At 45.8% G+C, this 23922-nt stretch overlaps 1 protein-coding gene across 1 annotated transcript; it reads right to left on the bottom strand.

Annotated features, from left to right (window-relative positions):
• Positions 1-946: 946 nt before the first annotated feature.
• Positions 947-6082, bottom strand: LOC123395737 (probable potassium transporter 17). The gene is made up of 8 exons (XM_045090765.1): positions 5854-6082; positions 3958-4180; positions 3267-3509; positions 3131-3181; positions 2777-3037; positions 2644-2696; positions 2164-2560; positions 947-2070 (listed from the first exon to the last, which is right to left on the bottom strand). The coding sequence occupies exons 1-8, from the start codon at positions 5944-5946 to the stop codon at positions 1217-1219; spliced, it is 2175 nt and encodes a 724-aa protein (XP_044946700.1). The 5' UTR covers positions 5947-6082; the 3' UTR covers positions 947-1216.
• Positions 6083-23922: the final 17840 nt, after the last annotated feature.

Genomic DNA, 23922 nt, shown 5'->3' with positions numbered 1-23922 from the left:
CTGCGCCCGCCGGAGTCGGCGGCGTCGCCATTTGCGGGGTGGGGGTTGTGGGGAGAGAGGGGGGGGGAAGGAGGGACGAGTTAGTTTGGATAAAATATAGGGTGTTTTGTGCAAAACGTAAAATAACGGTTCGACTTGACTTACAGAAGGACTGCAGGTTGAATCCTCGAAAATAGAGTTTTTTTTTAAAAAAAAACGGCCACGATGGACGACATAAACTGTATTTACTTTATTATCATAGGGAGAGATGTGTCGTGTTGGTTGTTGCCGCTGTCATGTTGGCTACAGGTTTGTAGTTCGAACATGGTGCGTGCATAGTTTTTGAACTTTAATAGGAGAAGAAAATGGGTTAGGCTGCTCATAGTGGGGAGTAACTTAGCCAAGTAACATGCACATGTTACTGGTCTATGTTACTATCTCCATAGTGGGTAGTAACATTTGTGGGATGTCATATTAATTACGATATAGACTCATTTTGTATTGGTATGTGTGATGTTACTGTAACATAGCTAGTTACCACAAGCACCTCTCTCCTCATTAACTCACTGCCACATAAGCAAATTTGCATTGTAATGTGTGATGTTACTACTATGTTACTCCCACTATGGCCAGCCTTATAATTCCATTATCTGGATGTGTGCATGTGGTTATCCATCTCACGCACTTCCATGTCCAGAGAAGAAGCCTAGAGCGGCAGAGCTAGTTGCTGTCGTACAACACGTTCACATTGTGTACTACTCCTATTATTTTGAAATTCTGTTACTACGATTAGACGTGGAAGGGACAGCCTAGAGCTCTATGGTTAGCTTGCAACGACCCCCAGCCCCAGGAGAGCCGAACAGTTGATGGGATGCAAAATTGTCGTCATGACACGAAACAGGTGGCTACCTTTTTGCACCCGACTATCTTAGTTTGAATCCAGAAATAATTGCTAGTACGAAATAGGGAAAGCAACAATGATTCCTACCAGTAAGGAAACAGTCTTCCGTATCACGAAATCAAAGAAGAATGTAAATTTAGAACGACACCGGCCGGACAAATTAAGTCCCAACGGAGACCAAGACTACAAGCTAGGAATGACCTGACCATACGGTACTACTACTGCTGTATAAAACAGTCACGCAACACGCGTCCCATCTACTACTACCATGCATGCATTTCCTACACCTTTGACTTTGAGCAAACAACCGCTCCACAACTGGTCGGCAGCAGTGCCTCAAACCTTGTAGAGCATGCCGATCTCGACGCGCTGCTGCAGGGGCACCCCGAGAGCCGGCAGCGCCGACCTGCAGATGCTGTGCAGGAACTCGTAGAACCGGAGCATGACCTTGTCGAAGCACCCGGCGTCGTCGCCCACGTAGAGCCTCATCTTGCCCCGGACATGCACCACCCCGGCCGACCTCGCCGCCTCCAGGTCCGCCGCCTCTTCCTCCGTGGAGAAGGGGGACGACTGCCCGTCGGCGCTCGCCTCGATGTGCTGCTTCAGGCAGTTCATGACATGCCCGACGAGGTCGTCGCCCCCCTTGAGGCTCAGGTTGTCCGCGTAGCCGTACTGGACGGTGCACTGGTACACCCCTCTCGGCCCGAGCCTCCTGACCGTTATCCTTTGCCGTGCATCAACCTTGGGAACCAGCAGGTACCTCAGGGTCACGAAGATCGTGACGGAATGGAGCGAGCTCATGTTGCTGATGTAATGGCCGAGTATGGGCGTCAGCCCGTCCTGCATGTTGCTGTAGAAGAAGCACAGGCCCTGGACCCTCTGGACCTCCGGCATCGCCAGGAGCTCGCCGAGGCGCTCCGCGGTTATCTTGTTCGCCCTCTCATACTCTGTTTTCTTTTGCCTACCGTAGTACCATACGAACATGATCAATGCGAGGATCATGGAGATTGCGAAGGGAAGCCAGCCCCCTTCGGTGAACTTGGTGAAAACGGCACTGACATAGGACCCTTCCATGACGACGAACGGAACGAAGTACAGCGCGATAAGAACAGGCGGCGTTCTCCATATGATGATCATCACAAGAGTCAGCATGATTGAGGTTATGAGCATGACCATGATCACAACAAGGCCTGCAGTAAAAATGTCAATTGTCAGTTACAGTACCAAATAGCCCTGTGTATATTCACAGCTGGACCATCTGTTTCGTTCTAGAATTTACTTACCAAAAGCATTCCCTATCGCTTGTCCACCTCCAAAGCCTAGTATAACACCAACGCACAGCACCATCAGGATGTAATTAGTTTCTGGCGAGTAAACCTCCCCTTCATTTTCATCCGACGTGTGCACCACTTTAACACGTGGGAAGTAGTCGAGGACAACTGATTGCTTGATGACAGAAAATGTTGCCGAGATTAAGGATTGGCTTGCGACAATGGCTGCGAGCGTCGCGATTACAAACATCGGCCAGTAAACAGGGCGAGGGATAAATTTGTAGAATGCATCATCGAAGACTTTGCCAGTGTTTTCTTGATCGGTGTCTTTGACATGGTTAATAAGGCATGCTGTTTGCCCGGCATAAGTGAGGATCAGAGAAGGATATACGCTGGATAAAAACGCTATCTGAAAACAGATAAAGTGTAAAACAACTATGTATGGAAGGGGAAAATGATTTATACAAGAATAACTTTCTTAATGACAGTAACCTGAATAGCCTTTTTGCTGAAGTGGCCAAGATCGGCAAACATAGCTTCAGCACCTGTAAGGAGGAGATCGAACATCAGGTTGCATGTAGCTCCGTCACTAACAGTTGATAACCTTAGTGTTAATGTGATGTACCTGTGATGGATAGAACAGTCGCACCAAGCATCTTCCACCCTTCCTTTTTATTCCTTAGGAAGAAATGAACAATGTAATGTGGCGAAATGGCTTTGAATATGCCAGGGTAATAACGAAAAATGCTGTATATTCCAACGATCGGTGTGGTGAAAGTCCATGCTGCCATGATTGGAGAAAACAGAAAGCTCACTTTTGAAGTCCCAAACTTTTGCACTAAGAATAAGCCAATAAGAATTGCCGCTGATAGAAATTCCACGATGGCTGCAAGATTCAAACAAAGATCAATGTCATGGAAAAGGGTTATCAGAGAGATTATTTTCAGTACTGAAAAAAAACATCTGTTGTACTACGTACGTTGAGTCACAGCAGGAAATGGTGCGCGCAGTCCCTGGATTGCTGACAACACTGAAAATGAATAAACAACATGTTACTTATTTATATGATAACAAAAATGAATTTAAGTTAGATATGCCATCTGCAAACAACAAACCTGAAATAGCAGGAGTTAGAACGCCATCTCCGATGAGCATGCACATCCCAAGAATTGACATGAATAACAATACCCTTCTTGCAGTTAAGCTTCGCTCAAAGAACTTGCCCAAATTACTAGGCCTTTTAGCTGTTTTTGATTGATTGTGAAGCAGTTGTTCTTCTGCTGAATACACTCTCTTGGAAGGAAGGATGCCCATGTTGGCATGCCTACACAACAAAGAATACATGGCAAATGTACCACCTGCAGAAAGTAGAGTAAGCAACCTCCAGACCAATAACATTATAAAGTAAAATATTATCTTTGACATTTTCCAGGCTAAACACATATTGAGATATATATATATATATATATATATATATATATATATATATATATATATATATATAAAGTATCTAATCTTATGTGTTAAATTTGTTTTCTAGTCTGTCTAGTTCATACAAAAAAATATATATGAAGAAAACACTAGACAGACTAGAAAATAAATTGACCCATAAAAGTATGCAACGCCACAAGCAACCAAATATTTGATCAACAAACTTTATTTGTACTGATGATTTGTCTGTTTTCAAATCAAATCACAAACTAACGTACCATTGTACAAGCTATTACCAATTTGAAAGATCATCCAGAAAGGCAGCAATAACCGCCCAAAGGAAAGGAAAGGTAGAAATTGCAAGGGGTTAGTTACCTTCACCGTGATCATCAGCGTTGAGAGCTATGCCTACATACTTGACCACGCCAATTAAAGTAAGAGTCCAAAACATTATGCTGTATATTCCCAGAAAGTCAGCTTCTGTGGGGGATGACATGTGCATCGTGGAGAAAACATAGAGCGGAGAAGTGACGAGGCCACCGAAGACCACACCGAGAGTCTTGTACGCGAGGAATAGATCTTTGCGAACATTGCCAACCTGCTCACAGTTGAGGGAAAACATCTGTATGAGCGCTATACCGAAGAAATTCAGTGCTCTGAAAAAGAGGGATGCAGCAAACTGATCATGCAAAGCATTTGGTCACTGATATGCATAGCAAGTCGATGGAGTCAAACAAAACCCAAAGTTCCAATGTAGTATCATCTTTAATGCTTCAAATCAGTTAGTACTATGCCGACGATGACACAGGTCCCTTTCCCAACAAGTAATCAAGTGGAATTTTGTTGGGCTTACGGCACAAGTTAACACCGAGGACTTGTTTCTTTCTTTTAGTCCACTTTGATGTGGCACTTTCAGAGCCTTCAAGATGGAAACTGAAGCCCTGTGATGTAATCAATTGTGACATCATAAAAAAAAACCATCCCCAGTCTAAACACCGACTTTTTTTTTTGCAATGTAAATAAAAATATCAAAGAATCACTCTCCTCTTGTACGGATGATGTATGGAAAATGATTAGGATACGTGTCCAAATGAAATAAAGAGGGAAGTTGGTCATCGTCGCGTCTAGTTCAATGCATACTAAACATGAGCACCCACACATAGATCTAGGCTGACGAATTAGCAAGCATCAGAGGGCAGAGGCGGAGCTGCCTATGAATGAAAAAATTGGAGGGCTCAGATTTTTTTCTTTTCAGCATTTGGTGTCTTTCGCGCCAACGATTTTCGTCTAGCTCCGCCGGTGGAAAGCATCACTTTCTGAGTCAGAGATGATCAAGTCTTCCAACTGACAGATAGAACTCCTACCTAAGAGATAGGATGCACATTAATGGAAAAAAAGATACATGCAATCTCCTACCCAAGATATATAGGATGCACATTAATAATGGGAAAAGGTACGTAAAAGCGCTCCCTAAATACATTCTGCATGTCTTCGATGCTAAGCAAAAGCAAGCATTCACAAATTCCATACTGGCCGGCCCAGGCCAGGACAAAACAGCCCATTGACAACCCGCGCTGCATTGACGATGCAAGACTACAAACCGAATTGACCAAAGGCATGGAAAATAGATAAAAACAAAAGGAAATTAACGCCGCTCATCGCAATAAAAGATGGTTTGACGCCAGATGGCACGGGCGCGGGACAGTTGGAAGCCGTGGCGGCGCTATCGGCCGCGTGCAGGCTATCACCGGTCACCAGTTCCAGCCTCCCCCGGCCTCCAGGCTCACGTTGGCAATCTGGCATGGCATGCACCGAAAATATCTCTACGACTATGACTATGAGCGCAAGAACCATTCGTCATTTTTTTTTAATTTCTTTCCCTTTTTGGTTTGGTAGTACTGTAATTTAGACAAGCCCCCGGTTATCACTGAGAAAACTTCAGTAGACGAGCAAGTCCCAATCACCAGGCTAAACTCAAACTCGCTTCATACTGTGCGCATGCAGATGCAGTAAAAGACGCGCGTCTCTCTCTCTATATCTCTCGCTCGTCCAGTCGCAATCGGAAGGAACATAAAAGATGCAACCAAATGTTAAAGAATTGGATCTCGCCGCGAGGTCTTACGGCGAGAATCGCCCACCAACAACACTGGGCAAGAGGTCGCGCAAACTACCGAGTAGTACCAACTGATTCAGAGTTTCATAGCATTCAGATTTCAGAGGACATTAGGCAAGAAGCGTGAGATGGAGAGGGTGGGATTTCTCCTCACGTACGTTGGTCTCCTTGTGGGCGGCCGGCGGTGGTGGGGTGGCCGCCGGGAGGACGCCCGGGTCCGCCTCGAGATCCATGTGGGCCCCTGTTGACATGCGCTGAGGGAGACGTGAAAGCGGTGGTGACCGAAGCTGGCTGTATCGAGGCGGGCGAGGGGGAGCGGGAGCGGGAGCGGGCGCAGGGAGGGCAGGGGGTTTATAATGGCGAGGCGAGGCGAACCCTGGTCCTGGTCCGCCGCGGGAGAGCCGCGACCGGGACCGTTTTCCTTTTCCCAAGGGAATGGAATGGAAGGGAGTCGGGATCACAAGTCAACCGACCACAGTCACCGTGCGCAGCTGGGCCTTTTCCCTACACGCCTGGCTGATGAGTACCCGAATGGGCTCTATCACTCGGTAACTCCGTTGTGCCACCACGAGGTCGTCAAGACAAGCGCGACAAGACCAATACCTCATGTCCGGATCAGTGCGTCATTACTGTCAGATAAAACGACCGCCTCAGCCACCCGCCGCTGCCCCTCTTGCCGCCCACACGGTCAAGAGTTGTACCAACCATCACCAGCATGGAGCCGGGCGGAAAACCGCCCATGTCTACCACCAACCCAAGCCGCTGCCCCGACATCCATGTCAGAGAAACCGCCAATGATCCCCAACCGAGCATCCCAACCACGGTAGAAAGAGCAAAAGGGTCCTCCTTCCACATCCATTGTAGGAGGCGTCCACACCTGCATCCCCAACCAGTCCTGGTGGACAGGAGGGACATGACCCCAAGACTACCGACAACCATTGTCGAGCAAGTTCGTTCAACGTCATGCCCGTTGCCCTGGACACCGAGTTAGTGGACCGTGAAGCGAAATCTCGACCACCGCCAACTCCCACTGCACCCGCGAGGAGAAGGGCCTCCTCGCCCGCGAGCAGCGCCCGAACCTCGCCTAACCCCACCTACCAGGAGACAAACTCCGACCCACCCCGGGTCAAAGCGGTCCATCCGAGCGCGAGCCCCAGATTCGAAGCCGCCAACACTGCGCGAGCCATCGATGCCCACCTTTCGACACAAGGCCCGCCACACACGACGTTCGCTCATCACCACGAGAAGGAGGGCCACATCCACGCCCCTGCGCCACCAACACAGGCACGACAACCACGAGCGCCATCATGTCAGCCGCGAGCCCGCAACCTCCACTGCCGCACCGCCGGACGCGAGCCACCGCCACCAAGCTGCAAAACCGTGCCACCAGCACCAGCCTCCACCACCCAGAGCCACATCATGTCCCGCGCTGCAAGACAAGCCCCATCAGGAACCCCGCCGGATCTGGCCACCCGCACGCGACCGCCCAAAGAAGTCCGACCCGTAGACGCCGCACTTTGGTCGGGCCCTAGGATGACTATGCGCCCCCAAAGCGACCACCCCATCACCCAGATTGCCCGCTGTCGCACTTCAGCCGACCCCTAGGACGACGATGTGCTGCGTGAGATCGCCCACCCCATCGCCCAGATTGCTCGTCGTCGCACTTTGGTGCCCCACGACAGCCCATGCCTTCACCCGTGCCTCCGGCCGAGGCCATCAACCCGCGTCAACACCTGCCGAGGGAGAGGAGGAAGAGGCCCCGCCACTGTCGCGCAAACGGGGCTTTGTCGATGGTGGCCGGGGGGGGGGGGAGGGTTGGGAGGGCCAACGGCTAGGGTTCCCCTCGTGCCGTCCGCGGGAGCGACAAAGGGTGGGGAAAGTGTGGGGGGACTTTCTTGGTGTCATCCATTCTTCCAACCGCCCGTTTGTTGTCTACTGGCTGGACTGGTCTGGTTTCCATCAATTTTCTTCGATTTTCATCTATTTTTCTTTTCTTTTCTTTTTGTATGTGTGTATTTTGTTGAAATTTGCTAGTAAGCTTTTGGTCAAAAGCCTAAGAAAAATATGAAATTCTCATGGCTCATTCATGCACGGATGTGTGTGGTGTTAATGGAGCTAATGTTTAGTCCCATACTGCTAATTGGGAGAGAGTTGCACCACCTTATAAGGTGAGATCTTCTAGCACTTGTACGAGCATGAGAACAAGAGACCTACACGCGCTCGTCCTCCTCGTGCGTTGCGTCGTGTTTCGGGAATGAGCCGAGGACAAAGCGATACCCTAGCGCCGCCACATCATATGGTTTCACACCATTTCAGAACATTGCACCGACACACAAATCTTCTCCATCCCTCCTTCTGGAATGCAACTGCGAGAATCGACAACAAGCCTCCGGAACCCCGCCTCTCATGATCCTGTATGGGAGAGGGACGAGTAGGTTTTTGGGGAGCGCACTCACATGACTGCTGGCATCAATTACTTCCTGGACGATGACTTCTTCCCCGATCTCGGGAACCTCTTCATCAACGACTAATAACCCACAAGTGTAGGGGATCTCAACAGTTTTTGAGGGTAGAGTATTCAACCCAAATTTATTGATTCGACACAAAGGAAAGCGAAAGAATATTCTCAAGTATTAGCAGCTGAGTTTGTCAATTTCAACCACACCTCAAAGATTAGTGTCTGCAAGCAAAGTATCAGTAGCAAAGTGGTATGATAGCAACGGTGTCAGAAACAGATCTGTTGACGACAGACTATTCCTAACTGTTGTATCAATGGCGCCAGTAAAGAGCACGTGGACGGGGAACTATTCTTCCCCGACAACGTCTCAAGAAAAGTCTTGCAACAAGTAGCAGCAAAGTAACAACAGTAGCAAGGAACAGCAGTAGCAGCAGTAGAGTAACAACAGAGTAACAGCAGTAGCGACAGAAGTAGCAGCAAAGTAATGTAGCAAGGACCAGAAGTAAAAGACTCGTAGGCAGTGGATCGGTGATGAATGAGTGTGCCGGATGTGATTCATCATGTAACAACTATAACACGGAGAGATATGTAACTAGCTCCCATTCGTCAATCTAATGTAGGCATGCATTCTGTATGTAGTCATACGTGCTTAGGGAAAAGAACTTCCATGACATCTATTGTCCATCCCTCCCATGGCAGCGGGGTCCTAATGGAAACTACGGGATATTAAGGTTCTCCTTTTAATAAAGAATCGGACCAACGCATTAACACGTGGTGAATACATGAACTCCTCATACTATGGTCATCTCTGGGAGTGGTTCCGGCTATTGTCACTCCGGGGTTGCCGGGTCATAACACATAGTAGGTGACTACAACTTGCAAGATAGGATCTAAAACACACATATATTGGCGACAACATAATAAGTTCAGATCTGAAATCATGGCACTCGGGCCCTAGTCACAAGCATTAAGCATAGCCAAGTAGTAGCAACATCAATCTAGAACATAGTGGATACTAGGGATCAATCCCCGTCAAAACTAACTCGATTACATGATAGATCTCATCCAACTCATCACCGTCCAGCAAGCCTACGATGAGATTACTCACGAACGGTGAAGAGCATCATGGAATTGTCGATGGAGGAAGGTTGATGATGACGATGGCGACGATTTCCCCTCTCCGGAGCCCAGAGCGGACTCCAGATCTGCCCTCCAGATGAAGAACAGGAGGTGGCGGCGTCTCCGTATCGTAAAACGCGATGAATCCTTCTCTCTGATTTTTTTCCGGGCGAGACAGAATAAATAGATCTGAGTTTGGGGGCGGTGGTGACACGTGGGCCCCACAATCCCTCACGGCGCGGCCTAGGGGGGTGGCCGTGGCCCAGGGGCTTGTGGCCCACTGGCACACCCCCTCCGGTGGATCTTTACTCAGGTATTTTTCTTTTATTCTAGAAAAATTCTCCGTAAATTTTCAGGACATTCCGAGAACTTTTATTTCTGCACAAAAACAACACCATGGCAATTCTGCTGAAAACAACGTTAGTTTGGGTTAGTTCCATTCAAATCATGCAAATTAGAGTCCAAAACAAGGGCAAAAGAGTTCGTAAAAGTAGATGCGTTGGAGACGTATCAACTCCCCCAAGCTTAAAGCCTTGCTTGTCCTCAAGCAATTCAGTTGACAAACTGAAAGAGACAAAAGAAAAACTTTGACGAACTCTGTTTGATCTTGTTGTTGCAACTATGTATAACTCATAACCAGAATTTCATCAAGATCACAAGCAAACCACATAAGAAAATGACACCAGGGTCTCACAGTAAACTCATATCAATGGCATAATCAACTAGCGAGCAAATAATAATAAGCCTCAAATGTCAACACTTTAATCAAGACAACATGAAGCAGTACGAATAGATGGTATCTCGCTAGCTCTTTCTGAGACCGCAAAACATAAATGCAGAGCACCTTCAAAGACCAAGGGCTGACTAAACATTGTAACTCATGGCAAAGAAGATCCAGTCACAGTCATACTCAACACAGTTAAAAGCAAAGCATAAAAATGACAGAGGTGCTCTCTAATTGGTGCTTTTATAAGAGGAGGATGACTCGACAGGAACATAAATAGACAGGCCCTTCGCAGAGGGAAGCATTGATATGCAGAGGTGCCAGAGCTCAAGCTTTGAAAATAGAGATATTAATTTTTGGTGGCATGCTTTTCATTGTCAACGCAATGACTAAGAGTTCTCAACATCTTCCACGCTACACATGCTATAGGCGGTTCCCAAACAGAAATCACACTCCACGGCTAGTAAAATCCTCGGGTACCGTCCATACCAACATCAATCCTGGGGGAGCTTTGTTTGGAATTATCTTTTCGATTTGAGCATGGAACTGGGAATTCGAATTACCGGCCCCTTCTCGTGAATGATAGTGAATAAACACATATCGAGGATGACACGCCTAGCATGGAAGGTACTGATAGCCCCCTGTCACCACATGAGCGGTTCGGGCATGCAAAACAGATTATTTCTTGAAGGTTTAGAGAGTGGCACATGCAAATTTACTTGGAACGACAGGTAGATACCGCATATAGGTAGGTATGGTGGATTCATATGGAACAACTTTTGGTTTATGGAAGTGGATGCACAAGCAGTATTCCCGCTTAGTACAAGTGAAGGCTAGCAAAAGACTGGGAATCGACCAACTAGAGAGCGACAACAGTCATCAAAATGCATTGAGATTAACTAACACTGAGTGCAAGCATGAGTAGGACATAAATCACCATGAACATGAATATCATAGAGGCTATGTTGATTTTGTTTCAACTACATGCGTGAACATGCGCCAAATCAAGCCACTTGAAACATTCAAAGGAGGATACCATCCTATCATACTACAACACAGTCATCTCAACATTCATGTGGGCATCCAAGACAAACCATTGTAAGCTCCTAGCTAAGTAAGCATGGAATAAGCAACTATGATCTCTAAGTTGTCATTGCAAACATGTTTCTCTCACAACAAAGCTGAATCAGGCATGATGAGCTAGTCATATTTACAAAAACAAAATAGATCGAGTTCATACCAGCTTTTCTAGGCTCAGTCACTTCATCATATATCGTCATTATTGCCTTTCACTTGCATGACCGAACGATGTGAACAATAATAAGCGTGCTCGTGCATTGGACTACGCTGGAATCTGCAGGCAAACACAAAGGAGAAGACAAAGTAATAAGGCTCTTTGAAAGCTAAATAGGTATGCATGCAAGAGCCACTAAAAATTGTAACCAATATCTTCTACCTTGACCCAAAGAAAAAGAAAAATATTAACGGGAAAGCTCCCAACAAGCAAAAGAAGAAAAGAAAATATTTTTGGTTTTTTTCTCAAACTAGACAGACACACAAAAAGAAAACGAGAAAAAGAAAATAAACTAGCATGGATGATAAAGTGGCAAAGTGTGAACACCGACGAACAAAGTGAAAGCATAAGCAAAAATGTAAAGTCGGTGAGAACACGTACTCCCCCAAGCTTAGGCTTTTGGCCTAAGTTGGTCTACTCCCATGGATGGTTCTGGCGAAACCCAAAATCATAATGGGGGTTATACGGGAGCGCTGCAGCCACTGCCTGAATAGCTGCCTCACGGAGACGAGCAGCCTTTGACTCCCTCTCATACTCCTCTGCCTCTCCTCTCGTTATGTAATATCTCCGTTTTACCTGAAAGTCAAAGAAGGCAGGAGCAGGAAGGGTAATATGGAAAACACGCTGCCGGTTAAATATCAACCGGTATAGGAGGGATTCGTCATCCCTCTCAAGGAACTGGTATCGTGTCAAAGCGACGCGGTCAAGGAAAGCTGTATGGAGCGGGGGATCTCCTTCGCGGATGGGTACTCCAAGAAAATTTGCTATGCAAGTGGCATAGATCCCACGAAAGAAATCCCCTTCAATGGCATTCTTATTCAACCTCCTTGCTATAATATCTCCCATGTTGAAGCTTTTGTCACCCGTCACTGCGCTCTTAAGGATACTAAGGTCGGGTGCGCAGAGGTGACAATGCTCAATCTTGCCATTAATGCATCTGCCTATGAAGAGGGCAAAGTAATGCAAGGCAGGAAAATGAATACTCCCCATGGTAGCTTGCGTAATGTCTCTGGTTTCTCCAACAATAATACGAGAGCAAAAATCTCTAACCGAAGATTTAGGAGGATCATTGAGACTACCCCAAATAGGTATCTTGCAAATTCTATTGAAATCCTCTAAATCCATGGTATACGATTTATCATAGAGATCAAACATTACCGATGTCTCACGGCCAGCTGAAAATTTGAATCTACGAACAAAAGAGGTAGTGAGAGCAACATACAGTTCACATTTATAGGAGATGAATTCTTCGAGTCCGACGTTGCGAACAAGTGCGTCAAAATCATCTTTGAAACCTGCCTCAATCATAAATTCATCAGAAGGCCATTCACATGGTTGTACCTGCGCGTCCCTTGGTTGGTAAGGATCAGGCTCCCGAATCACAAGACGGGGACCTCTCTTGCTTGAGGAACCACCATGAAAGTTTCTCCTGAACATCTTCCTTTTCTAAAATTTTCAGTGATTCTAAGGAAAGGTGAACAAGGATCAATGAAACTCGTAGCAACTACTCCCACAAGTGCCTAGAGGACATATTACGCATCAAAACTACTTGGGACCAGCTAAAATCAGCATGCAAAGCTCAAGAACATGGTCACCAAGGCAGCAAAAATACGCGGAGTATAAGGCACTAGAGCAAAAACTAATTGGACCAATGAAGGAGTCACTTACCAAGGAGTAATTTTCCCAAAACAGTTTGGAGAACGGTGATTTGAGCAAAGAGATTGAAAATCCCAGCAAGAGGAGCAAGAACACGGGTTTGAGCTGCGAACAATTTTTTTTGGAGGTAGGAGAAGGAGATAAGAGCAAGAAGGAGTGGAGGGGGTGCCTGTGGGCCCCACAAGCCTGGGTGGCGCGGCCAGGGGGGTGCCCGCGCCGTCGAGGCTTCTGGCCCACTGGTGCAGCCCCCAGACAAGCTCTTTGTCTCAGAATTTTTCAAAAATTCCAGAATAAATCATACTTGATTTTCAGGACGTCCGGAGAACTTTTATTTTCGGGGTACTTTTCTACCGGACACTAAAACAGAAAACAGGGAAAACTAAACTAAACCTATCATTTTTCTTCTAAGCAACCGAAGGTGAAAGCTTGGAATAGAGTTTCGTGACTCCTCGATTCATCCATCTCATGGTCATCGAAAGAAATCCGTCAATAAAGTTGATCAAGCCTCCTCGACAAACCTTTTCGAATCGCAAAAGAGAACGGAGAATTTTCGAATAGTCACTAGGTCACCTCAATGGGGATGTGTATCTCCCCAACAAGCAAATCATACTTCATCTTAACACGAGGAATAGGGCATTCAAAGCTCCTAATAAGTATCGATGAAGTTTTTTCGATAGCATTGATGCAATGTACTCGATATTGTTTCTTCGGAAAGTGCACCGTATGCTCATTACCGTTGACATGGAAAGTGACATTGCCTTTGTTGCAATCTATAATAGCCCCTGCGGTGTTTAAAAAGGGTATTCCGAGGATGACCGCCATGGCATCGTCCTCAGGAATATCCAAGATAACAAAGTCTATTAAGATAGTGGCATTGGCAACCACAACAGGCACAACCTCGCAAATACCGATAGGGAAAGCAGTTGATTTGTCGGCCATTTGCACAGAGATTTCAGTGGTGTCAACTTATCCAGTTCAAGTCTATGATAAAGAGAGAGAGAGAGAGGCATAACACTAACACCGGCTCCAAGGTCGCATAACGCAGTTCTAACGTAGTTACCTTTAATGGAGCAAGGTCTAGTGGGAACACCATGATCACCTAGTTTCTTAGGAGTTCCACCCTTGAAGGTATAATTAGCAAGCATGGTGGAAATCTCAACCTGAGGTATCCTCCTCTTATTAGTCACAATATCTTTCATGTACTTAGCATTCGGAGACATTTTGAGCATATCTGTCAAACGCATTTACAGAAAGACAGGTCTGATCATTTCAACAAATCGCTCAAAATCTTCGTCATCCTTTTTCTTGGATGGTTTGGGAGGAAAGGGCATGGGTTTCTGAACCCATGGTTCCCTTTCTTTACCATGCTTCCTAGCAGTAAAGTCATTCTTATCGTATCTTCTATTCTTAGACTGTGGGTTATCAAGATCAACAGGTTCAATCTCCACATCCTTATCATTGCTAGGTTGAGCATCATCATGAACATCACTATTGATATTATCATTAGGCTCATGTTCATCACTAGATTGTGTCTCAGCATCAGAGACAGAGGCATCGTTTGGATTCTCAGGTGTAGCAGCAACAGGGTTGCTAGTGGTAACTCCTTGAGAATTTGTTCAATTCTCTTTGGATGACCCTCAGGATACAAAGGTTCCTGGGTCATTCTACTGCCTATATTAACGACCCTGACAGAATTTTCATTCAACTCGTTGAGCAAGTCATTCTGAGCTTTAAGTACTTGTTCTACTCGAGTAGTAACCATAGAGGCATGTTTACTCAGAAGCTTAAGATCATTGACATTTCTGTCCACACAAGCACTTAAATGACTAAGCATACGAGCATTTTGTTCCAATTGTCTGCTAACATAATCTTTGAAGCTTTGTTGTTTGGCAACAAAGTTATCAAATTCATCCAGGCATAAGTTAGTAGGTTTATCAAAAGGAATATCACTCTCATCAAACCTACACAGAGAATTTACTTCTACTACCTGTATCGGGTTATCGAGACCATGAATCTCTTCGATAGTGTAATGACCAAGATGCGGTCCTTTCCGATCTAGGGATCGAGGCCCCAAATTGGAAAGGAGCGCATCTAAGCGTCTCGCAAACAGGTAACACAACACATACATAACAATAAAATATAGACAATCAGGGGTTCAATTGCCTTCTCATAAATATATCAAAGTACATCACGCATACAACCAAAGTAGTTCCACTACGGACTACAAATCAAGAGAAAAGGCTATGCTACCCTGCCTGCTGGCCCACGATCACGACCACGCCTCAATCTTCTGGATAGTTCACGTACAGGCGGTCGAACTCCTCGTCGTACTGCCACGCCAGCTGCGTGCCGTCGGGATCACCTGTCTCCGGGGTACCTGAACCTATTGGTGTTGTGAAGGAATCTGTGAGCCACGGGGACTCAGCAATCTATGACCTCGCTGCCAGAACTAGTCAAGTTATTAGGTTGGATAGGGTGGAGTTTTTAAGGTTGCAGCATCCTAAGCTTGATATGGTGGCTAACTTACGTAGAACATTTATGAAGGTGGACTATACTAGCGATCGAGAATACTTGATCACTAAGTGATCCTGAACAACTACCTACGTCATTCATAACCCCACCGTGTTCCTGATCGAAGAGAGATCTTCGAGGGGACAGTCACGGTTACGCACACAGTTGGCAATTTTATTAGCTTATGTTTAAGTTATCTAATACCGGATGTTAACAAAATATTCCAAGTTGCCACATAACCGCGGGCACGGCTTTCCGAAAGATTAAACCCTGCAGGCGTGCTCCAACTAGTCCATCACAAACGTACACGTGCTGCAAAGTAATCCTCTATCACGAATCTCGTGATCTCGTCGGATTCCTTAGAGGAAAACCTCAACTCTGGGGAGAACCAAAGCTTCACTGGGATTCCTATACGCAAGATATATCGCTAAGGTGAGGCAAGACTAGCAGGACCTCGCAACGTGTCGACGACCCTGATAAGAGCCGCGTATCTCAGTCTCAGGACACGCCGGATGAGCGATGGTTACCATGCCAAAACACCGAGTTGCCCCGGGGAGCGTAATAACCTGCTCTTGGCTGGACCAACACTCATGAGGAGCACTGGCCCGGGTTGTTGATTAAATTCCTCGGGGAGGCCATTCCCTATGCAGATTATTATTAAGTGATTAGCAAATTAACACCAATGTTGGGTCCTGCCGGACAAGCCTTAACACTACGCTATTTATCAAGGGGTCCCCATAACAACCCCGAACGTGTTAGGAGCGATCAATATGGAATCAAACACCGGTAGCCGGTAACTAAGGCGGCAATAACGGAACAAAGCACCCGGCAAAAGGCTAGGCCTTCCGTCATTTACCAAGTATATAGGTGCATTAATTATATAACAGAATTTAAGATAATGATATCAAGCTCATGTTATCACATGAGTCAAAGCACCTGCATCTAGCAACGCTAACATTAGTAGCTGAGCAAAGCCTACTTAGCCATTCAGTGTTTGGGTTCATGGCATAACAAGAGGCAAATATTTCAGTGGTAGGAAGTGAACATATGACGAAGGAAACGTTATCTAGCATAACAAGTCTAGAGATGGAATCAAGGTCATATCATCTTGGAATGGTTCTTGATCGTCCTGCACGTACTCTCCTGACTCCACGTATTCGTTCTCCGATCCCGGTGCTACCCAATATAAGAATAACATCCAATGAACAACAACACCTCAATATGCAACAAGCACATGATGCATGAGATGAATATGAGCATGCAACACCATTTCTACCACTAGCACAAGCATGAGAAGCTAATACTTGTCCCTGGACAGAACTGTATCCTAAGCTATTTTGACATGTACGAGAATGAGATGATCAGATGCGTCTCGAGAAAACGATGCAAAACCATATAAAGAACATTACAATCGGAGTTACGGATCAACGGAAATCAACGAAACAAGATATGAAGCCCTACGTAGCAAAATCATCACCACACACTCAAATGGCACAAATCTGGTATTCCCAGGTTACCAAGACATAAAACAAACCATCATGGATGGGGTGAAGCAAAGGAGAACACCACAACATCAACTAGGCACTCACAAACACCAAAATGACAAAACTACTCAATCTGCCATAAACTGCATCATAGCACTTTGTGAGCTACATGCAAAGAACCTACAGCCACCCAACTATGACAAATAATATATGTGGCTGTAGCTAGCCAAGAATAATACAAGCACAAGCAAGAATCACACAAAAAGGGATTAAGCACAGAAAGTTACAAGGCTGCAAACTTGCCCAAAACCATCAGTTTTCAGGGACTTAGTGAAAATTCCAGATTCTCACTTTCTGTCTATGCTCTGAAGCATTTTGACAGCAGCCAAAACAATATCTATAGCGTTCCAAATGAAATGAAATTTTACAGGGAGCTAGACAAACATATCAGGTCCAACTTTCTAGTTGAAATCTAAGGCTAGATCACAACACAATGACCAGCACAACCTCATCTACAGGAGAAGAAAATATAAACAGATTCTCAGACTTGGTGAAAATCTCAGATTTTCACTAATCTGGAATTTCAGCCACATGCCTACTTTGAGTGGGCATAACTTGCACATATGGAATACTAATCATGAGATGAAACCAACAAGAGGTAGAGGGGGTCACCCTCTACTAGCACAACCAGGAAACATACACAAAGGCCCACCACAACTCATGGAACCAAGCTCCAAACATAGAAGGAAATGAAAATATGTCATCTCCAGAAAATGTTCCAATGGAAAAACTGAGTTCACCAATGGGTTCCTTGGGAGATTCTACCACAAAATCATATAAAATATGCATACCCTTGTTTAGAGCAAGTGGTCACAAACTAGGAAGGAAAACTACATAGATTCCTACAAATGGAATAGTGCAACATTACATGTGCACTCACTAGATCAACTACCACATAGCTATGCTCATGTGCACAAAGACAAAATGGACATGAGGGTTTGAACCCCATGCTTGTTTCATGCACAACAACATCACAAGCACTTCTATCAAGATAAACACTAGATCACCCACACATACTCACACATCATGCCCTCTCTCATATGAACATGAGGAGGTGCACAGGTGTTGCCAATGGGGCTGTTCCACCACACACACATCACCACCACTACCTCATGGCAAGCACTTACTCCCAAGAACAATATGAAGGGGATCTACTAAACAAGATAAATCATGGAAGCATCATATCACCACACTCCTACTAGGTACCACATGAGTCAAACTCATGTGTGTGTGGTACTCACTTACACACACCACACAATACATGCACAAATACTTATCTCACTACTCCACATATGCACACACTAGTTGCAACCACAACATCTGCACATACTAGCAAAGCAATGATACCCACACAAGCATTTAACACTACATGCTCACATAACACACACACACATCACTCCTACAAGTGTGTGCACAACACACACACACACATCATCCTGCCACTAATTATCTAGCAGGCAACAAGGAATTAAAATGCCACTTTAATACCTATTGGATTAGGCACAAAGTGTAGGATCAACAAAAGAAAAATAGAAAATAAAAGAAAGACAAAAATTAGCAACAGGGGCTCCTGGGATCGAACCCAGTACCTCCTGGTACACAGAGTAACATGTCCCTATTGCTACTGCGCAGTTAAATCAGAAAAACAAAAGAGAAACAAAAGAGTGCCGAAGGGGGATCGAACCCGCGCCCTCTCAACAGGCAACAACACCCCACCACCACTAGGCTACGAATCGATACTTGACTATGTAGGGGCAGTATCTGTGAAGACATACTCTACTGCTATGTGTGCTGCCGTTGACTTGCCGGAACAGGGGAGGGACCTCGTCGGCGATATGCTAGCAATCGATCTACGACTACTGGATGGAAGGATGCAGACGCACCCACGGTTCCATTCCTGCACCTAACTACGCCCGAGAGGCTCTACAACGATGAATCCACGGCGAGCGGCGGCTCCGGTGACAGAGACCACGCGCGCTTCGATTACGCGGCTACGTCGCTCGATCTAGCACATGGAGGAGGGAGGAGGAGTGCTACCTCACGTACGGGTCGAGGAAGAAGCGCCCGTAGAGGAAGTAGAGGAAGAAGAGCGCGGTGCAGCGGTGCTCGTCGGAGAAGACGCGCCCCCGGGAAGAAGAGGAAGCAGGGCCGGGGAAAACGATCCAGTGCCGGGAACGGGCTCCTGGAGATGCCCTCGAGCCGCTGGAGCCTTCGGCGAGGAGGAAGACGAAGCAGGACGACGACGACGACGAGCTTCACCCGTCGGCCATGGCTGATCCGAACGCTCTTACCTTGCAGCGTCGTTACAGAGAGGAGGGGGAAGAGATCTGGGTGGAGTGGCGGCGGGGAGGAACCCTAGCAAGGCACGAACGCTAAGGGGGTCTTTATAGCGCGAGGGGAAAGTGTGGGACATGCGGCAGCCATGTGCGCGCTCGCTCTCTCCTCGGTGGAGCGGAGGGGAACGAGAGAGAGGATGACAAGCGGGACCCACTGCCTCGCTGGAAAGGAGATTGACGACGAGCGGGGCGCGATGGGCTGCGAGGGGGGAAGGAGAGATGGGCCGCTAAGATGGAGGGAGCCCACTTAGTGCGCCAGATAGAGAAATAGAACCCCCTGTCTATTTCTATTTAAAAATAAATCAGAGAAAGAAAAATAGGCACAGGGCAAAATAAGAGGGGTAAAATCAAATGGAAAATTGCCCTGGACCTGAAAAATGAACCAGCTATTTAAATAAAATACTTCCAACATTTATGGGGCTACTTTCATAAATCCAAAACAACATTTATTTAGTCTGTTTTGTGATTTATATTCACCCTCAAGACCAAGATTAAAACCCCAATTCATCACATCATCATCTCCACAATAAAATCTAAACACAAGACATTTTAAAACAGCTTTTGGGAGGATGGAATTTTGAACATGAGGTAAAAGGAAAGGAAAAGGGTTTTGCAACCCAAAGTGGTTTGAAGGTGAGAACCACCACCACTACTACACACTCCATCACCTCATGAGCATCACCACATAAAACCACAAGTATCCAATCTCAACTACACAAGTGAACACAAGGTATGGCAAGGATGGTATGGCATGGATGCATGTATGCAAAAGAAGAATACAAGGTGACACATGAAATCATACATGCATAGATAGCTCTCATGACAATGTCAAGGTGGTCCCACATGGAAGGTACAAAAAGGGAAAGCTTTACACTTGGGGCACTACAGATAGGTGGTAGATTTTTGACATCTTCAGATTTAATGCCTTTCTCTCGCATAGATATCTTGGCTTCTTGCATATCTTCAGGACTGAGGAATAGAATTCCTCTTTTCTTCGGAGTTGGCTTAGGAGGTGGTTCGGGAATAGTCCAAGCATTCTCATTGCACAATATGTTATTCAATAGAATCTCAGCTTGTTCTATAGTTCGTTCCTTATAAACACAACGAGCACAACTATCTAGGTGGTCTTTGGAAGCATCGGTAAGTCCATTATAGAAGATATTAAGTATATCGTTCTTCTCAAGAGGGTGATCAGGCAAAGCATTCAGTAGCTGGATGAGCCTCCCCCAAGCTTGTGGGAGACTCTCTTCTTCAGCTTGAGCAAAGTTGTATATTTCCCGCAAGGCAGCTTGCTTCTTATGGGCAGGGAAATATTTTTCAGAGAAGTAGTAGACCATATCCTGGGGGCTACGCACACAACCAGGAGCAAGAGAAGTGAACCAGGTCTTAGCATCATCCTGTAGCGAGAAAGGAAACAACTTGAGGATATAGTAGTGGCGGATCTTTTCCTCACTAGTGAATAGGGTGGCTATATCGTGCAGTTTGGTAAGATGAGCTACAACCGTTTCAGACTCATAACCGTGAAAAGGATCAGATTCGACCAGAGTGATTAACTCAGGGTCGACAAAGAATTCATAATCCTTATCGGTCACAAAGATAGGCGAAGTTGCAAACTTCGGGTCGTATTTCATCCTAGCATTCAGAGACTTTTCTTTCCACTTGTGCAGTAGTTTCTCAACATCATATCTATCCTTACACGCAAGAAAGTCCTCAGCTATCTCTCCTTCCATAACATAGCGTTCAGGCATAACAGGCAATTCATGCATAGTAGCAGGTTCTACTTCAATAGTATCAGCAGTTTCAGAAGTATCATCACGTCTAGCAGCAACTCTAGCAATTTGTGCATCAAGGAATGCACCTAGTGGCAAAGTAGTATCAAGCATAGCATCATCAGACATAGTATCAAGCATAACATCATCAAGCATAGTATCAAGCATAACATCATCAGGCATAGTATCAAGCATAGCATCATCAGGCATAGTATCAAGCATAGCATCATCATAAGCATCATGGGCAGCAGAAGTAGCATCATCAAGCACAGGCGACATATCAAGATTTCTAGCAGGAGGTGATGTCGCAAACTTACTCATAACTGAAGGTGAATCAAGTGCAGAGCTAGATGGCAGTTCCTTACATGTCCTCGTAGTTGAGGGCAAGACTTTGGTTTTTGGATCTTTCAGGTTCCTCATAGTGACCAGCAGAAGTAAATCCCAAGTGACTCAGAGAATATAGCTGTGCTTCCCCGGCAACGGCGCCAGAAAATAGTCTTGATAACCCACAAGTGTAGGGGATCGCAACAGTTTTCGAGGGTAGAGTATTCAACCCAAATTTATTGATTCGACACAAAGGGAAGCGAAAGAATATTATCAAGTATTAGCAGCTGAGTTTGTCAATTTCAACCACACCTGAAAGATTAGTGTGTGCAAGAAAAGTATCAATAGCAAAGTGGTATGATAGCAACAGTGTCAGAAACAGATCTGTTGACGGCAGACTATTCCTGACTGTTGTATCAATGGCGCCAGTAAAGAGCACGTGGATGGGGAACTATTCTTCCCCGGTAACGGCTCTAGAAAAGTCTTGCAACAAGTAGCAGCAAAGTAACAACAGTAGCAAGGAACAGCAGTAGCAGCAGCAGAGTAACAGCAGTAGCGACAACAGTAGCAGCAAAGTAACGTAGCAAGGACCAGAAGTAAAAGACTCGTAGGCAGTGGATCGGTGATGAATGAGTGTGCCGGATGTAATTCATCATGTAACATCTATAACACGGAGAGATATGTAACTAGCTCCCGTTCGTCAATCTAATGTAGGCATGTATTCCGTATGTAGTCATACGTGCTTAGGGAAAAGAACTTGCATGACATCTATTGTCCATCCCTCCCGTGGCAGCGGGGTCCTAATGGAAACTACGGGATATTAAGGTTCTCCTTTTAATAAAGAACCGGACCAACGCATTAACACGTGGTGAATACATGAACTCCTCATACTATGGTCATCTCCGGGAGTGGTTCCGGCTATTGTCACTCCGGGGTTGCCGGGTGATGACCCTCAAGTGTAGGGGATCGCAACAGTTTTTGAGGGTAGAGTATTCGACCCAAATTTGTTGATTCGCCACGACGGGAAGCGAAAGAATATTCTCAAGTATTAGCAGCTGAGTTTGTCAGATTGAACCACACCTCAAAGATTAGTGTCTGCAAGAAAAGTATCACTAGCAAAGTAGTATGATAGCAACGGTGTCAGAAACAGAACTGTTGACGGCAAACTATTCCTAACTGTTGTATCAATGGCGCCAGTGTTGCACGTGGGCGAGTAACTATTCTTCCCCAACAACAGTGTCGGAAAAGATCTTGCAACAAGTAACAGCGAAGTAGCAAGTAACAACAGTAGTGACAACAGTAGCAAGAGAGTAGCAAAGTGGCCCAATCCCTTTTGTAGCAAGGGACAAGGCTAGACAAAGTAACGTAACAAGGACCAGTAGTAAAAGACTCGTAGGCAGTGGATCGGCGATGGATGAGTATGACGGATGTGATTCATCATGTAACAGCTATAACACGAATAGATATGTAACTAGCTCCCGTTTGTCAATCTAATATAGGCATGTATTCCGTATGTAGTCATACGTGCTTAGGGAAAAGAACTTTCATGACATCTATTGTCCACCCCTCTTGTGGCAACGGGGTCCTAATGGAAACTACGGGATATTAAGGTTCTCCTTTTAATAAAGAACATGACCAATGCATTAACACGCGGTGAATACATGAACTCCTCATACTATGGTCATCTCCGGGAGTGGTTCCGGCTATTGTCGCTCCGGGGTTGCCGGGTCATAACACATAGTAGGTGACTACAACTTGCAAGATAGGATCTAAAACACACATATTTTGGCGACAACACAATATGTTCAGATCTGAAATCATGGCACTCGGGCCCTAGTGACAAGCATTAAGCATAGCCAAGTAGTAGCAACATCAATCTAGAACATAGTGGATACTAGGGATCAATCCCCGTCAAAAACTAAATCGATTACATGATAGATCTCATCCAACTCATCACCGTCCAGCAAGCCTATGATGAGATTACTCACGAACGATGAAGAGCATCATGGAATTCTCGATGGAGGAAGGTTGATGATGACGATGGCGACGATTTCCCCTCTCCGGAGTCCAGAACGGACTCCAGATCTGCCCTCTAGATGAAGAACAGGAGGTGGCGGCGCCTTCGTATCGTAAAACGCGATGAAACCTTCTCTCTGATTTTTTTCGGGCGAGACAGAAGATATAGAGGTGAGTTTGGGGGCGGTGGTGCCACGTGGACCCCACAAGCCCTCACGGCGCGGCCTAGGGGGGTGGCCTCGGCCTGTGGGCTTGTGGCCCACTGGCATGCCCCCTTCGGTGGATCTTTGCGCAGGTATTTTTATTTTATTACAGAAAAAATCTCCGTAAATTTTCAGGACATTCCGAGAACTTTTATTTCTGCACAAAAACAACACCATGGCAATTCTGCTGAAAACATCGCCAGTCCGGGTTAGTTCCATTCAAATCATGGAAGTTAGAGTCCAAAACAAGGGCAAAAGAGTTCGGAAAAGTAG

This window comes from Hordeum vulgare, chromosome 5H, assembly GCF_904849725.1.
Source record: "Hordeum vulgare subsp. vulgare chromosome 5H, MorexV3_pseudomolecules_assembly, whole genome shotgun sequence".
NCBI classification, from domain to species: domain Eukaryota; kingdom Viridiplantae; phylum Streptophyta; class Magnoliopsida; order Poales; family Poaceae; genus Hordeum; species Hordeum vulgare.
The sequence above is the reverse complement of the archived record's forward strand: the minus strand, read 5'-3'. Positions and strand labels throughout refer to the sequence as shown.

Excerpts from the sequence above, each read along its gene's own strand:
- LOC123395737 (XM_045090765.1), bottom strand. The coding sequence starts at position 5,946 with ATGTCAACAGGGGCCCACATGGATCTCGAGGCGGACCCGGGCGTCCTC. Across the intron at positions 4,181-5,853 it reads CCGCCCACAAGGAGACCAAC|GTTGGCAATGTTCGCAAAGA; the intron begins GTACGTGAGGAG and ends AACTGTGAGCAG. Across the intron at positions 2,071-2,163 it reads AGCGATAGGGAATGCTTTTG|GCCTTGTTGTGATCATGGTC; the intron begins GTAAGTAAATTC and ends TTTTTACTGCAG.